At 41.7% G+C, this 18443-nt stretch overlaps 1 protein-coding gene across 4 annotated transcripts in view; it reads right to left on the bottom strand.

Moving 5' to 3' along the window:
• dcc (DCC netrin 1 receptor) overlaps positions 1-18443 on the bottom strand; it is a 301630-nt gene that overhangs the window by 66265 nt on the left and 216922 nt on the right. For all 4 annotated transcript variants that reach the window (XM_061747156.1, XM_061747157.1, XM_061747158.1 and 1 more), the window contains exons 18-22: positions 17720-17858; positions 6368-6475; positions 4227-4421; positions 3476-3508; positions 1976-2041 (exon numbers count right to left, since the gene is read on the bottom strand). In XM_061747156.1, coding sequence (XP_061603140.1) covers positions 1976-2041; positions 3476-3508; positions 4227-4421; positions 6368-6475; positions 17720-17858 — 541 coding nt within the window. The remainder of the gene's footprint in view (positions 1-1975; positions 2042-3475; positions 3509-4226; positions 4422-6367; positions 6476-17719; positions 17859-18443) is intronic.

Genomic DNA, 18443 nt, shown 5'->3' with positions numbered 1-18443 from the left:
GAAGCATGCAGCGCGCTGGACTCTCTTCCTTCTCTCGTGGGATCCAGAATCCGAGTGACTCTCCTTTTCAGACAACAGTTCCTGCTTCCTCAGCGGCTCCTTATCCAACCGCTTCTTGCCTGTTCTCAGTCTGAATGTTATCAGTATGTCTGTGGTGCATATGTGTGTGTGTGTGTGCGTGTATATATATATATGTGTGTCCATAACAGTCTGGACAGTTTTAACAAACAAAAGCTAGACTGTGTGTCCTTGTGTCCTGTAAGCAGCAGCATAGAACTAGACCTTATATGAACTATGCCTACAACATAAAAAAAATGCATCATCCCTGGATGCCACAATTTACAGAACAGCTCCGTGTCATTATCTCAGTTCCAAGATAAGTTGTATATTTGTGGTTATTCGGGCTACGGTACTTAGTTGAAACACAAAGTATAAGTAAAGTATAAATTAGCAGGATGTGCTCAAATACCTGTCAGTGTGAGCCACAGGCTGAATAACGTGTACCGCTGTGATTAATAAACAGTTCGCTTTCCCCGAAGTATCGCCGTTATGTGGACGACGCCTCCGCCGATCCGCGGCATCTGGATGCCTGTTGGCCCAGAAGGTGGGACATATTCCGGCCACCGGCGGCTTTAAGCGGATATGTTTTCGCAGCAGCATGAACACATATGATGAGATGGATTCTGATGATGATGATGATGATGATGATTATGTATTCTAAAATGTATTACTTAATGGCAGTATAGTTCCCAGACATCTTCTGAATAAAATTAGGAGCAAGTGAACACATTTCCAGTCATGCTGTCCTTCAGCGCAAAAAAAAACAAAACCCTGTGCTGCTAAGGGGGTCCTCGAACAAGGTCACATTAGAAGACCACAGGTCAAATCACATCACCTGATGGAAACAGTCAGAGATTTATCTTTCTGCTCATAGTTTCTCAGTGAGAGGAAAGACAAAGACGTGTTAAAGATGAAATATGGTCCACCTGAGGAATGAGCCTTTGCCCTCAGTATCCAGGCGTAGGAGGGCTCAGGTCAGAGAGGATGGATTTATGATCGCCTCTGGCGGTAGCAGCACCAACAATGCCGACAAAACATTTGTCTCCAGACACACACTCGCACACGCGCACTCACACACACAAATCAGATCATTCAAAAAAGCCCCACAGTGATACTCTTAAAATAACACCAGCTACAGACATTGACTTCTGACCTCCATCGAATTGTTATATCTTATTTTCAAGCAAACCCATGAAAACATGGTTACATGGTATATTTTCCAATCCTACCATGCCTACCTACTGTATACCTAGTTACTGTGATTATGAAGCTTCATATCAATATAGTGAATGAAGTCATGAAAATGATTCGCGTCATGAGTATCATTAGTGAATGATACCTTGAAAAAAGATCACCCACTGTCAGCATTACAGAAAATGATACTGTATATTGCTATGTGTGAAAAGGTACAGTCTCAAGAAAACGGGAAATGTTTGAAAATAACAACTATTGTTGTAATTTAAAAAAAAAAAACGGTCATAAAAACACATTTTTCATAGAAAATAGAAGATCGAACATCATACTATGACTTATAGTATATCGTATGATGTTGCTATTGTCATGCCGTTTATGGTAATCAACGTAATGGTTTTGCAGGTTCTACAGGTCGCCATATTTCCTCCATGATATTTTGTAATGATAACGATAACTCATCAACATGTAAAAGCATACAAAACAACACTGATTAATTTGATTTTAAATCTTTTTTTCCCCTGTCAGACTACCACAACAAATAGAAAGTGATAGATAGATAGATTGTAAATGATCAACTATACAGCGCAATTACAGTACATTTAGAACCACACACATTGAGTGAGTTATTGCTCATCTCAATGCTAGGATTAGAGCAAGGCCAATTTACAAACAATTTGGTCCACATTGTTCAGATCAGTCAAGTTACTTCTGTACGTTTTACCGTTTATGCTGCTGCTGTCAATCAGGTTGCTATCGGATGGCCAGTAGGCGTGGTCTCCTCCTCGACCTGGCCAGAACCAAACAAAACAGAATGTTCAAAAAATTGAACATCTGAACACATCGCATTTTGGGGCATCCACCAAAAATCACCAAATATTTGTTCTAGTACCAATATTCATTCAGATAAGCATCATGTTACGTTTTGTTTTAATTGGACCTGTTCAAGGCTGATGATGTCATTTTAAAATGTACCTTAATTGTGATCAAACCAGAACACAACTGCGTCCATCCATCCATTTTCTGAGCCGCTTCTCCTCACTAGGGTCGCGGGCGGTAAGACTCTTTTGGGGCTCTTTTTTCAAAAGTGCTGCAATGCTTTGGGGGATCCATGTTAGTTTTTTTGAAAGCTCGCTTGTTGAAGTCTAGCAAGCTGGCAGTAAATTGTCACAGTTGAGCCTTAACGTTTGCCCACTGACAAAAAAACACAAACTGAAAATAGCCATAATTTGCTTATTTTTGACACGTAAACCCCATTTGGCATCTGTTTGGAACATCCATACATCAATTTTTTGAAACGCTTATCCTCACTAGGGTGTGTTTGAAACAAATCAAATGTTGTACTGTATATAACTGTACTTTCATAGTACAAATAAATGAGCATGTTTCCATTTAAGCCTACCTTTTTTATTCTGGAGAGATACAAAAATCTCACTATATGTATTTTAGTATTGGGTTGAAAAATGTTGATTTCGTTTGACTTTTTTACTTAAGTACATGAATGAATGAGAAGCTGTACAGAGATGACAAGTGGTAGAAAGAGACAATGAGAAGTCTATAGAATTGATCAAATTTGGACACATTAAATCAAAAAATGATTTCAATTATGCGCCAGGAGGAGCCAATGACAATGACAGTCGCCAGTGGGTAACGGAGAATATGGAAACTATGCATCAGGTAAACAAAGCCTGATGATGTACAGTTCCCCATTTCATGAAAGGCTGTGTCATAATTTGTACAAAATAGTAAAGACACATATCATCACATAACATTAGAGATGAAAAAATAAAGCACTGCCTGTTATGTTCTTGAAGTTACTCTTGTGGGATCTAAGAAAAAGCTCGGTCATTAGCAGCATAGCCCAATTTGCTTTCGGTTCACTGCGGCTGATTGATGAAGAGAAGCCGAGAGCAGAGCGTCAATGAAGTGCGAGCTCATTTCAGCTCTTTTCCGTTGTCTCCCATATGTTGCCATTCATAATGACAAAAGGTTCTACATCTACTCCCCTTTTATTCCTTCTTGTTGAAATATTTTTTTTCCAACTTGTGCAGGTTCCTTCTTCAATTTCCTGTATATTCCATTTGTTTTGTTCCTTTCATTTTCACAAATGTTTCATCATCTTCTTCAATTATGTCCTCTTTGTGTCCTACTACAGTTTCCTTTATTATTTTCACAGGCTTCACCCTCCAGAACTCTCTTGCAGTCATTTTCCAGAACTACCTACCTTGATCATTGGCCATCTTGTCTGGATGTTCCACTGAAAAATAAACAAAGAGCGTTTTCAACAAAACAATCAAATAAAAAGAAAGGCGCACATTCACGAGGTGGAGTTCACCCTGACCTGATTGCTAGCCAATCACAGGGCAACATTAAGACATTCCAATATAAAACCAAGATAATGATATTCAAACAAACAACGATATAACATTTTCGGTAAGCTTCAGGGTTCGTGCGACTGTGGACACACACGTTTCTTGATGGGAAACTTAAAAACTAATCAGAAAAGGATTGACTACCGTTTCAGTTCAATTGTCTCTCTATACACCATATATTTCAAATTAGAATGAAATAGAGAAATGGGATTTAATACATTTAATCGCATTGTGGGTAAATAACATGTTGCCATTAACTTTACTCATTATGTTGCTTATATACTGCATACTTTGTAGTCTAAATCTTTTGCATGTTTTTTGTACTTGAAAAGGTCAACAAATACTTGAGGACAAAGTGTTGGCAAACAGTCAAATGTTCTGCTTGTAATTCGTACCTGTATTTCTGTAAGAGTTAAGGGACCAATCAATAAAAAAATCAATCAGCTGATTAATCGGTTATCGGAACTTCATTTTGCAAATATCGCAATTGGCATCGGCTAAAAAACAAAACAAAAATCAATATAAGTCGTGCCCTAATGGCAATGAAGGCTTTTCCTTCGCTTGTACATGGACCCACATGGAGTAGTTTCTATTCTGACATACCTTTGGCTGTCCTAAAGTGGACAGGTTCAGATAATGGACCAACTCCTTTGGCGTTCTTAGCCTGGATCCGGAAGTAGTACACCGTGTCAAGGTTTAGATCAACAACCTGATGAGTCAGCCGGTCGCCGCTGATCGTTTCCATTACCCAGTCGTCTATTGGCATGTTTTTGTCCAGGGTATAGTACAGGATATAACCTGCAACGTATGAATATAATGAACATGCATTTATCAAAAGTACAAGATTGCATGCGGTTCACATGGTAGTGTGTGTCTATGTGTAAAATATGTATTGTAAACTATATACAGGATGCAATTTAAAAAGACACTCAAAATGACACTTTTTCTTTCCAGGGACTGTAAAGTCACTTCTGTGTTTTGTTTCTAAATACATTAAATATGTTGGGAAAGAAGTGCTGGAAACATGTGCAAAGACAGAGAAGAATTTAGCACTGAATTGTTGAGATACTGTAGCGTTAAACTCTTTTTCACGTTCTCAGTTATTTTTTGGGTCGGGCTAAAAACTATCCCAATCATGCAAGTGGGTCGGGGCGTATACTTTCTGGCGTGAGTTGGCCCTCCGCCACAGTATTTCATCTGGGGCTACCCATTGCAACGCAATTGCAAGTTACTTCGTAATACAACCTTGGCCCATTTTTACCACCACAGTGTGCCGTTAGCCATCACGCTATGTCTACAACCCGAAAAAAATGCAACTTCAGAAAAGCGTTATGCCATGCGCGGCACATGGAGCGAAGCGATGGCAATTTGGACTGCTCCACTGCGAATTGGCCTGCTACTAGTGGTTAGTAGCTAGCAGCTGCTAGCGGGCTTGTGGACATGGCGTTTGGGTCTGTCCAATACTCGACAGCCTTGCTCCGTGCACCGCGAATAGATCCACACAGCAGAGACACTTAAGGGAAAGTTGACTGTTTATTAAGTTCCCTAGCCCGCAAGCTAACGAGCTAATGAGCTCATAACCTAATGGCAGGGTCGTTTAATACATCGGCGCCCTGCTCGGTGTTGTTGAGTGCGTCCCCACATAACAGAATCAGAATCATCTTTATTTGGAATTTGTCTCCAGTAGTTGGCGCCGCTCTAGTACAGTCAATTGACAGAGAATACTTTTGAGACGTAAAAACATACAAACACAGTCATTGAGCAATAAAAGGTTCCCAGTACTGTGGTAATGCTATTGGTCAACAACAAGTAGCGTGGCGAGACTACTACAGTGAGTGCACGAACAATGCACAATCGGCCCGACAGAGATGCGACCACAATCTCTAGACAAAATTGGCAGAATGTTACAATGGATTTTGTAAGTTAACTGTTTAAGAAGTTAATGGCAAGAGGGACGAAGCTGTTGGAACGTTTACTAGCTCTAGTTTGCAGAGACACTTAAGGGAAAGTTGACTGTTTATTGAACACAGCGGCACACGTTTCTCAGCTTGTAGCTGACTACGAACACGAGAGGACATACTGTATGACCGAATGTATTTGATTTACAGGTGAAGGGCCAGCAGGAGTGTTGCCAGCACATTCAGTGGACACGTCCATACCGTCCTACAGCTGGAAGGCGGGCTCTATTTTTCATGATTTTGGAGCCTTATTTTATAATCGGTACGTAAATTTGGCAGGCTTGTTGAAAACACTTCTCTCGCTTGTCAAATTAACAACTTGTTTTTTTCCACTTTACAGTCCATTTAAGTTTAGAATTTCATTGGGAGGTATACAATTGAAGACATTATGCTTTAAAAAGATTAATAATAACAAATAAAAGCTCCTTTGATGTGAAAATTGTAATAGTAATGATCTCTGAGATTTTGGGGTCCAGAGCTGCAATTCTTGCAGACAGCGTTTGATTCATCCTATAAGATGTTGAAGCAGAGCAAACAAACAAGCTCGCCCAAAAGAAAGGGGGACAGCAAAGGAAGGGGGGGGGGGGGGGGTGTGTGTGTACACTACATACAAAGGTACCGTATGCGTGTGCGTGTACACTTTACACAAAGAGCTGACTGCTGTTGTCTCTAATAGTGTCGACTTTATGATAAGTATGTCATACCTTACTTAATATTCAGTGGGCTAATCAAAACCCCGTCGGAGCAGCCGAAATGACTATTTGTAGCGTTATCTTGAACACTCACCTGTGATCCGCCCATTTGCCTCCATCGGTGGTTGCCAGCTGATTAAAATGGCTCGGGGCCGTCCCTCCCGACTGATCACTGTCAAGTCTTTGGGAGCGGAGCTAGGAGCTGCCAACAAAGCACGAAACAATTATTAAATCAAGCAAGATAAAATGTGTTTCAGTCTCATACATTCCTTGCTTCAGCTGAGGTTTGATTTGATTAAGCTAACTTAAATTGAAGGAATAGTTTATAGTTTAGGGACATTCACATGATCATATAATCAATCATATTTCACATTAAAAGAAAAAGGACAACATCAAACTGTAGCATGCAGAGGCTAGTAAACTAGAAAAAAAAAAACAAGACTGGCTTCAAAGAGCTCGATTTGATTACAAAAAAAAAAAAACTCTTGTTTTTTGTTTTCTAGATGATTTTGTCCTTGTCCTAACCACTGGCCAAATTAACATATCCTCCCCATCGATGTGTGGAAGGGCACTCAAGAGACCCAACATCCATCCATCCATCCATCCATCCATCTTCTGTACCGCTTCTCCTCACGAGGGCCGCGGCGTGCTGGAGCCTATCCCAGCTATCTTCAGCATTCTGCTGAAAAATAATTAGAATACGTCCCCTTTAAGGCTGTCCTAAGGACTTTCTGTGCGTATCAATTAACCATTGTTATAATGGCACCAATTGAAGGCTAAGAAGACACAGATATCACCGGGCGAGAGGCGGGGTACACCCTGAACTGATTGCCAGCCAATCGCAGGGCACATGAAAACTAACAACCATTCGCACTCACATTCACAGACATACAGATCTACAGTCGTGGCTAAAAACATTGGCACCCCTGGATCTCTTCTCAATGGCCTTCCCTGAATAAATGAAGGTTAAATGAATGAACGGTTTATATAGGGTTGCCAATTGTCACTATATAAAAAGACATACTGCATGCTTTTTTTTCTCACTGTCTGACATGAAATTAGTCTAGACCGTTCCTGTTTTAGGTCAATTAGGATTACCAAAATCATTTCTATTTGCTAAGTGCCAGAATGAGAATGAGAGAAGGGTTTCTTCAGACAATTTTCCATTACTTTCTTCAAAATCAGAAGCTTACATACAGTGAGATTAGTATGTCATTAAACAATTTGGGAAAACCCAGATGATCATGTCAGTTCTGTGTAAGCTTCTGATAGGTTGATTGACAACATTTGAGTTAATTAGATACAAACCTGTGGATGTATTTGAACTAGGCACACCTGAAACATACTCCTGCTTTGTGCAACATCATGGGAAAGTCCAAAGAAATCAGCCAAGGTACCATGAAGAAAATTGTGGACTTGTACATGGTTCATCCTTGGGTGCAATTTCCAGATGCCTAAAGGTGCCACGATCATCTGTTCATCTGTTCAATTATACCCAAGAATAAACACCATGGGAAAGTCTAGCCATCATACCACTCAGTAAGGAGACGGGTTCTCTGTCCCAGAGAGGAACATGCTTTGCTCAGAAATGTGCATATCAACCCAAGAACAAACGTAAAAGAAGATGCTGGCTGTAGGTGGTAATAATGTGTTATTATCCACAGTGAAACGAGTATTGTAACGACATGGGCTGAAAGTACACTCAGTAAACGAGGGTGCAAATGGGTCTTCCAAATGGAAAATAATCCGACGCATACTGCCAACGGGCTACAAAGTAATTTTAGGATAACAAAGTTATTGTTTTGGAGTGGCCATCGCAAAGCCCTGATCTCAATACTATTGAAAATGTATGGTCAAACCTGAAAAGCCATGTGCAAGCAAGATGGCCTACAAACTTGCTCAGTGACAACAGCACTGTCAGGAGGAATGGGCCGAAATTCCTGCCAACTATTGTGAGAAGCGTGTGGAAGGATATCCCAAAAAATGTGCCCCAAGTCATACAGTTTAAAGGCAAAGGTACCGAATACAGATGAAATGCTAGTAAACTTATGCCTTTGAGGAAAGTAATATAAAGTTGTCTAAAAAAATCCTCTCATTATTCTGACATTTTGCAAATCGAAATAATTGGGGTAATCCTAATTGATTTAAAACAGAAAAAGCAATTGTTGGATTGACAGCGTCCAGCGTGTTACTGTAATGCTTAGTATGAGCCATCGTTGCGGCAGCTGGCTTGACTTCGACTTTTGACTGGAGCAGACATTCATTACAGGATGGTCTGAACCCAAACTTGCTACAATAGTGTTAAAACCATCATGTAATCAACCCGTAGTTCTGCCAGTTATCACAGCATACACGAGGAGCCTGGTATCCTGATTTGGTCACGTGAACTTCGCATTGCAAGCCCAAAGGCACATTAATTTCAGTCAATACCAGAGGGCGAAGTTCCCCAATATGGCTGCCCCCTTGAGATCAATGAAGATTTCTCCATCCATCCATCCATTTTCTGTACCGCTTTACCCTCACTAGGGTCGCGGGCATGCTGGAGCCTATCCCAGCTATCTTCGGGCAAGAGGCGGGGTACACCCTGAACTGGTCGCCAGCCAACCGCAGGGCACACAAAAACAAACAACCATTTGCGTACACATTCACACCTATGGGCAATTAAGAGGCTTCAATCAACCTACAATGCATGTTTTTGGCATGTGGGAGGAAACCGGAGTATATTGACAGAAAAAAAACGGAATTGTTGAAATATTTGCAGATTAATTAAAAAAGAAAAACTGAAATATCACATAGCCATAAGTATTCAGTCCCTTTGTATTTAGTTGAAGTACCCTTTTGGGCTAATACAGCCGTGGGTCTTTCTGGGAATGTTTTTCACTCTTGGATTTGGGGATCCTCTGCCATTCCTCCTTGGAGATCCTCTCCAGTTCTGTCAGGTGGGATGGTGAACGTTGGTGGACAGCCATTTTCAGGTCTCTCCAGAGATGCTCAATTGGGTTTAGGTCAGGGCTCTTGCTGGGCCATTCAAGAACAGTCACGGAGTTGTTCTTAAGCCACTCCTTCGTTATTTTAGCTGTGTGCCTCGGGTCATTGTCTTGTTGGAAGGTTAACCTTCGACCCAGTCTGAGGTCCTGGAGAAGGTTTTCGTCCAGGATATCCCTGCATTCATCTTTCCTTCGATTGCAACCGGTCGTCCTGTCCCTACAGCTGAAAAACACTCCCACAGCATGATGCTGCCACCACCATGCTTCACTGTTGGGACTGCATTGGACAGGGGATGAGCAGTGCCTGGTTTTCTCCACACATGCCGCCAAAAAGTTCTCTCTTGGTCTCATCAGACCAGAGAATCTTATTTCTCACCATCTTAGAGTCCTTCAGGTGTTTTTTAGCAAACTCCATGTCGACTTTCATGTGTCTTGCACTGAGGAGAGGCTTCCGTTGGGCCACACTGCCATAAAGCCCCGACTGGTGGAGGGCTGCAGTGATGGTTGACTTTCTAGAATTTTCTCCCATCTCCCAACTGCATCTCTGGAGCTCAGCCACAGTGATCTTTGGGTTCTTCTTTACATCTCCCACCAAGGCTCTTCTCCCCCGATTGCTCAGTTTGCCCGGACGGCCAGCTCTAGGAAGGGTTCTGATCGTCCCAAATGTCTTCCATTTAAGTATTATGTAGGCCACTGTGCTCCTAGGAACCTTAAGTGCAGCAAAATAATTTTTGTAACCTTGGCCAGATCTGTGCCTTGCCACAATTATGTCTCTGAACTCTTCAGGCAGTTCCTTTGACCAAATGATTCTCATTTACTCTGACATGCACTATGAGCTGTAAGGTCTTCTATAGACAGGTGTGTGGCTTTCCTAATCAAGTCCAATCAGTACAATCAAACACAGCTGGACTCCAAAGAAGGTTTAGAACCATCTCAACGATGGTCAGAAGAAATGGACAGCAACTGAGTTAAATATAGGAGTGTCACAGCAAAGGGTCTGAATACTTATGGCTCTGTGATATTTCAGTTAGTCTTTTTTAATAAATCAGCAAAATTTTCAACAATTCAATTTTTTTTCTGTCACTATGGGGTGCTGTGTGTACATTAATGAGGAAAAAATTTACTTAAATGATTTTAACAAATGGCTGCAATATAACAAAGACTGAAACATTTCAGGGGGTCTGAATACTTTCCGTACCCACTGTATGTCAGCAGTCATATGTAGGTGGCAGACAAAGCCATTTTATAATTTCATTTTATGAGCTAGAATCGCGGCCATTTGAACTTTATCTCAATACTATACAGTCAAACATTCTTTACTCAGGCATTGTTCACACAAAGTGTATTTCAAAAATGGATTGTTTGTAACTGCTTTTTAAAAACATAAACAGGAGAAGCAACTCTTCCTCAAGTGGAAATATATTCCACAATTTAGGGGCACTGGACTGCAAGGCTCTGTCACCTCTCGTTTTTAATCGTGTATGAGGGACACAAGGTAAAAAATGTACCTTTATAATTAGGTGGTCTTATTGAGAATTCTCTGTCAGAATGGTACTATATATATATATATATATATATATATAAAATGCAGCCCTATGGGGGGCACAAGCCAGGGCAAACTCTAGGCCGGTCCCAAGCCCGGATAAATGCAGAGGGTCGCGTCAAGAAGGGCATCCGGCTTAAAACTTTACCATACAAATATGAGCGTTCATCGAAAGAATGGGCGCCGGTGGGAATTCAGCTATACCGTGGGTCGAAGACAAAGGAGAGGTGGAAAGTGGATTCTTTGGCAGAAAGAGAAGAGGAAAGCACATAGCCTAGAATTGAATGTGGGGACTTTGAATGTTGGGACTATGACAGGAAAATCTCGGGAGTTGGTTGACATGTTGATGAGGAGAAAGGTTAATATACTGTATGTTCAGGAGAGCAGGTGGAAAGGGAATAAGGCAAGAAGTTTAGGGACAGGGTTTAAATGATTTTACCATGGTGTAGATGGGAAGAGAAATGGAGTCGGGGTTATTTTAAAAGAAGAGTTGGCTAAGAATGTCTTGGAGGTGAAAAGAGTATCAGATCGAGTGATGAGGCTAAAACTTGAAATTGAGGGTGTTATGAATAATGTGATTAGTGGCTATGCCCCACAGGTAGGATGTGACAAAGAGGTGAAAGAGAGATTCTGGAAGGAGCTAGACAAAGTAGTTCTGAGCATCCCAGACAGAGAGAGAGTCGTGATTGGTGCAGATTGTAATGGACAAGTTGGTGAAGGAAACAGGGGTGATGAAGAAGGGATGGGTAAGTACGGCATCCAGGAAAGGAACTTGGAGGGACAGATGGTGGTACACTTTGCAAAAAGGATGGAAATGGCTGTAGTGAACAGTTTTTTCCAGAAGAGGCAGGAACATAGGGTGACCTACAAGAGCTGTAGAAGCACGCAGGTGGATCACATCTTGTGCAGATGATGTAATCTGAAGGAGGTTACTAACTTTAAGGTAGTGGTACTGCCAAAGAAACTGAATCAGTTACAAAGACAAAAAATAAAGCTGCTAGAATGGCGCAGCCAAACACCTGACTTGAATCCAATTGAAAATCTATGGAAAGAACTGAAACTCAAGGTCCATGAAAGGAGCCCACGGAAGATTTCTTGCGTGGAGGAATGGGCCAAAATCACACCAGAGCAATGCATGAGACTAGTTTCTCCATACAGGAGGCATCTTGAAATTGTCATTGCAAATAAAGGCTTATTTTTTTTTTTTTTTTTTACAAAATACTAAAGAAAAACCAGTTGGCGTGTTCAATACTTTTTCCCTTTGTCATTTCACGTTATTAGACAACTTAATTTCTAAGCTTATATATATATATATATATATATATATATATATATATATATATATATATACACACACACACACACACACACGCATACACACAGTGGAAGTAACATACTGTGGCGCCGTGAGCCACATGGCTAATTTGCATACGCCAGGACGCATGCCAATCACATGTAAATTAGCCACGTGTTTATGCGCTTGCTTACTGCACTCTTGAAAATGGCTGGCCCGACCGAGTTAATATCACAGCTGGAGGACGTAAGTTTGGATAATCTTTTAAACATTTCAAACACTCTTGAGCTTTTCTATATTTATTTAACTGTAATGTAGTACTATATTGTGTGTTTTCGGCCACGAAAACAATAATTGCCTCTTATGAGTTTAATTAATTTCACCTTAATGTGCCGTTTGAGGTAAAAAAAATGTTTTTAAAAAAGATCCCCTTACTAAATGCAAATGGATCTTTGAAACAAGGTACCACAGATTCCTTACTCTGTTTGACCTAATTACTGAATGCATCCCTGTTGCTTGGGTGAGAACATAGCTTTGTGTGCAGTGTCATTCAAATAAATAATGAACTGCTGTAATTAGGTTCTTTTGCATCCCCCACCAGTCGATTGTAATTGTTCTGCAATCTATCTATAAATAATCAAGTATCGTGAAGCGCAAGAAAAGTTGTATTAGGAAGTTCCATCCATCCATCCATTTTCTGAGCCGCTTCTCCTCACTAGGGTCGCGGGCGCGCTGGAGCCAATCCCAGCTGTCATCGGGCAGGAGGCGGGGTACACCCTGAACTGGTTGCCAGCCAATCGCAGGGCACATCGAAACAAACAACCATTCGCACTCGCAGTCATGCCTACGGGCAATTTAGAGTCTCCAATTAATGCATGTTTTTGGGATGTGGGAGGAAACCGGAGTGCCCGGAGAAAACCCACGCAGGCACGGGGAGAACATGCAAACTCCACACAGGCGGGGACGGGGATTGAACCCCGCACCTCAGAACTGTGAGGCTGACGCTCTAACCAGTCGTCCACCGTGCCGCCGTATTAGGAAGTTAATTGATTACAAATATTTTTTTTTATTGGAGATTTTAAAATCATGGCAAAAATACATCGAAATGATCATACATTTTCTCACCCATTTAAAGCAATTCTGAACACATGATAGAGTATGAGATGTAGAGGCTGTATTTCCCATTTTGTCGTGAAGACGTGTTCAGTGTGATTTTTGTTAGCGTAAGTGCAGAGCTGGTGGACCACTGCAAGGACTGAGTGTGCTCCGTCCATCTGCTCCTTCTGAATGTCAATGTATTCCAGCACACCCTAAGGGAACTTGGGGTAATGCCGTTCGCGCTTAATTGAGTGACAAATCCAACAAACATGATTGTAAACACCCTTGAAAGAGATACCTTGACATTTTGATTTCAGTCTGTGCTGTGTTTCATTGTCGTGGACAATTGACATGTTGTTGGCGCAGGGCAGTGGTGGGGCCAGCGGCTATATAGGGTGGGCTCAAGCCCACCCAAAACTTGCCTTAGCCCACCCGATGGAATCATCCTCAAATTAATTAAAAAAATAAATACAATTATATATATCCCAGCAGACTTTGGGCAAAAGGCAGGACTACACCCTGAACTGGTCGCCAGTCAATCGCAGTGCACATATAGACACAGACAACTATACAACTATATGTCACTGAGTGGGAACTGAACCCACGCTGCTCGCACCAAAGTCAGGCAAATAATGTACTACAACACCATAAGTGACTCTCTCTCTCTATATATATCCAGCCATCCATCCATTTTCAGAACCACTCCTCCTCACAGGGGTCACTGGAGTGCTGGAGCCTATCCCAGCTATCAACGGGCAGGAGGCGTGGTACACCCAGAACTGGTTGCCAGCCAATCGCAGGGCACATATAAACAAACAACCATTCGCACTCACATTCACACCTAGGGGCAATTTAGAGTGTCCAATTAATGCATGTTTAGGGGATGTGGGAGGAAACCGGAGTGCCCGGAGAAAACCCACGCAGGCACGGGGAGAACGTGCAAACTCCACACAGGCGGGGCCAGAGATTTGAACCCCAGACCTCAGAACTGTGAGGCAGACGCTCTGACCAGTCGCCCACCGTGCCACCTACACACACACACACACACACACACACACACACATACACACACACACACACATATATATATATATATATCACTCTCTCTCTCGCTCTCCAAGAGAAATGGAGTAGAGGTTATTTTAAAGGAAGAGTTAGCCAAGAAAGTCTTGGAGGTGAAAAGAGTATCAGATCGAGTGATGAGGCTGAAACTTAAAATTGAGGGTGTTATGTATAATGTGATGAGCAGCTACGCCCCACAGGTAGGATGTGACCGAGAGGTGAAAGAGAAATTCTGGAAGGAGCGAGACGAAGTACTTATGAGCATCCCAGACAGAGAGAGACGTGATGGATTTCTACTATATATTGATTTCAACCTAAATTGGACGTCATGCAAGCTTTGATGATCATGCAAGCTATGATCCCGACGACCTCAGTCTTGCTCCTCTCTCATCTACTAACAGCTTCAAACAATACACTATGTGCATCAATAAACTTTGTACCTCCTGTATGTGAAATGCCAATGTGACGGGAGCTATGGTGTATTTTGATTGGAAAAAAATCTGTTTGTTTTTATTAATATTATTATTGTTATTATTATTATGTGTAGAGCACATTGTCACAGCTACGGATGTTGTGAAAGCACAACATAAATAAAGCTGTGTTGAGTCAATTTCATTCATTTTAAAAGTAAATGTATTTCATGTACTTTTTTCACTTAATTTACTTCATTTTAAAACCATACTCTTCCCAATTACTGTTTTTAATTAAAATTGACTTCCTATTAAAATCGACTTGATGCTACGTAGTGTTTTAATAATGTGATTAGCGGCTATGCACCACAGGTAGGATGTGACCTAGAGGTGAAAGAGAAATTGTGGAGGTAAGGAACTTGGAGGGACAGATGGTGGTAGACTTTGCAAAAAGGATGCAAATGGCTGTAATGAACACTTTTTTCCAGAAGAGGCAGGAACATAGGCTGACCTAAAAGAGCGGCAGTACAAGCACGCAGGTGGATTACATCTTGTGCAGACGATGTAATCTGAAGGAGGTTACTGACTTTAAGGTAGTGGTAGGGGAGAGTGTGGCTCGACAGCATAGGATGGTGGTGTGTAAAATGACTCTAGTGGTGGGGAGGAAGATTAAGAAGACAAAGGCAGAGAAGAGAACCATGTGGTGGAAGCTGAGACAGGACGAGTGTTGTGCAGCTTTTCGGGAGAGCTGGCTGAGACAGGCTCTCGTTGGACAGGAGGAGCTTTCAGAAGACTGGACCACTACAGCCAAGGTGATTAGAGAGACAGGCAGGAAAGTACTTGGTGTATCTTCTGGCAGAAAGGAGAGAAATGAGGTGACAGATGAGGTTACACTGGAATTCCCTTGGACCATAATCTTTGCAGATGACATTGTGATCTGCAGTGAAAGCAGGCAGTAGGTGGAGGAACAGTTAGAACGATGGAGGCATGCACTGGAAAGGAGAGGAAAGAAGATTAGCCGAAGTAAAACAGAATATATGTGCATGAATGAGAGGGGTGGTGGGGGAAGAATGAGGCTACAGGGAGAAGAGATAGCAAGGGTGGAGGACTTGAAATACTTGGGGTCTACCGTCCAGAGCAATGGTGAGTGTGGTCAGGAAATGAAGAAACGGGGCCAAACAGGTTGGAACAGGTGGAGGAAGGTGTCAGGTGTGTTATGTGACAGAAGAGTCTCTGCTAGGATGAAGGGCAAAGTTTAGAAGACAGTGGTGAGGCCAGCCAGGACGTACGGATTAGAGACAAAGTGGCACTGAAGAGACAACAGGAAGCAGAGTTGGAGGTGGCGGAAATGAAGATGTTGAGGTTTGCTCTCGGAGAGACCAGGTTGGATCAAATTAGAAATGAGCTCATCAGAGGGACAGCCGAGGTTCGATGTTGTGGAGACAAAGTTGGAGAGAGCAGACTTCGATGGTTTGGACACGTCCAGAGGAGAAATAGTGAATATATTGGTAGAAGGATGATGAGGATGGAGCTGCCAGGCAAGAGAGAGCTAGAGGAAGACCAAAGAGGTGACAGCCGAAAGGAAAATAATAATAATAATTAAATAATGTTTAATAATTATCATAAAGTTGAATAATTAATTAAACCTCGTGAAAATCGTTTGAGAAATGAGCAAGTTATGACTTAATTTCAATGTCGATGCATTGCCTTTGAAGGGAACATCGACCTTTCAAGCATAGCCGCCACATCGGTACATCGGTTAGTTGGGGGTGCTACAGCATGCTGGCGTATCGTCTTCATATCGCAGAACCGCTACACACTTTTGCAGCTGTGTTAACGCTAATGACTGGGTAATGCTTGATTTACAACCTATGAAATGACAGATGACTAAACGGCGATGCTTCAATGCCTCCTCTTGAATTGCTCTATGTTATGTGTCGCCACGGACTCGGCAGGGGCTTGTAATGGTGCGTGCTGCGTAGCTATTAGCTAATATGCTAATTAGGCACTTGGAGCTATCGCTAGCTAACTGTCTACAGCTGGAGATGTTTTTAATATTCCTTTCCTCTGAGATGAAATACTCATCTTGTATTCATTCTGTTACAAAATGTCTGTGATTTTCTGACAATAAACCAGACTTTTATAATGTATTGAATAAACCGATAATAATAATAATAAGAATAACATGTGCCCTGCAATTGGTTGGTAACCAGTTCATGGTGTACCCCGACTCTTGCCCGAAGATTGCTGGGATGGGCTCCAGCACGCCCGTGACCCTTGTGAGGAGAAGCAGTACAGAAAATGGATGGATGGATGGATAAGAATAATAATGGCGGCACGGTAGACGACTGATTAGCTCATCTGCCTCACAGTTCTGAGGACCACCTCGGTCCTCCTGCGACCCTTGTGAGGAGAAGCGGCTCAGAAAATGGATGGATGGATGGATAATGATAATAATAATAATATCATAATATAATTCTCAGTGTTATAACTGAACACGTGCAGAATTGTTCAACAAAACTCTCAGTGAGGTTCTTGACCTTGAGAAGATTCTTTGCAAGGAAAACTTAACTCTCAGTCAGCAAAATGAAAATGATTCTTTTTTTTTATGTTGTGCAAATTTAAAATCAGATGCTTATTGAACGCCAGGCTGCAAATCAATTGTGTATGCAGCCATTGCCATTTACTTTGTGTTTCAGATTTCCCATAAAATATACTACATGGTGATATATTCAGTTCAATATTAGACTGGGGCAAGGGACCAAACACATTTTACTGGACCAAGGTAGACACAACTGCTTTGAGATAAAATAGAAAACTAATTTGTACTTAAAAACCCACTTAAAACATCCTAATTGCTCATGAACGTTCTGGAAAAGCTCAAACCATTATTGAAGGCAAATTGTTTTGGAGTGTATAGTCAAAAACAATGCTCCTCCACATACACACAATAGCACCGTCCATTTCAAATCTTACTCTTGCTGTGAAGTGGACACACTGTGCGTTTGTGTGCGTGTCCGTGAGTGCGCGTACGTGCATTTGTGTGACGTACCTGCTTCATAGGTGGTAGCATGCGCTGTCATACTCCAAGTACTGGATTTTCGACCTTTGGTTACCATCACAGCAAACTCGTACATCGTGTTTGCTTTGAGGCCAGTGACGGTATGGCTGAGGGCGGTGGTGTCTGCAGACTGCACACCAAAGGCGACATTCGTTTAGTGATTGCATTCTTACAACATATCTGAAGGGACGGAGACATTCCTCAGCTGCTCATGTCCCGTCAAAAATAACTCGGTGTACTTTGAGAGAATAAAGCTGAGATGATTTCATGCTGTGCAGAAGTCTTCGGCCCCCCGTTAGATTTTTGCTTGAGCAATACTACAAATGGCCGTATGAATTAGAATTTGCAGAATTCCCAAGGCCAAGCAAGCTCCTACAAATCATTGACAGTTTGTTGTCTTGCCAAAGCAACAACAACGATATTGTGAGGCACGTGTTCGTTTGTCTGCAAACCTTCTTTTCACGCTCACACAGATTCACCTGATATCCATCATTTACTGAACAGCAGAAACTTCAGGAGAGATGAGCCAAAATGTCTCGAGTAAAAGAAGTAAGGATTGTTTTGTTCCTGATTTGTGTATCAACATGACTCTACTTGAGTGTGTCATTTCCATTCCATTTCATTTGAATGCCATCCTATTACAATGAATGTGACAGTTCCACTGATTTAGTTTTTTTTTTTATTGTGTTTTGTATTCAAACACATTTTTATTGGT

This window comes from Phyllopteryx taeniolatus, chromosome 15 (assembly GCF_024500385.1).
Source record: "Phyllopteryx taeniolatus isolate TA_2022b chromosome 15, UOR_Ptae_1.2, whole genome shotgun sequence".
Lineage (NCBI taxonomy): Eukaryota > Metazoa > Chordata > Actinopteri > Syngnathiformes > Syngnathidae > Phyllopteryx > Phyllopteryx taeniolatus.
Note: the sequence above shows the minus strand (reverse complement) of the source record. Positions and strands in the feature narration are given on the sequence as shown.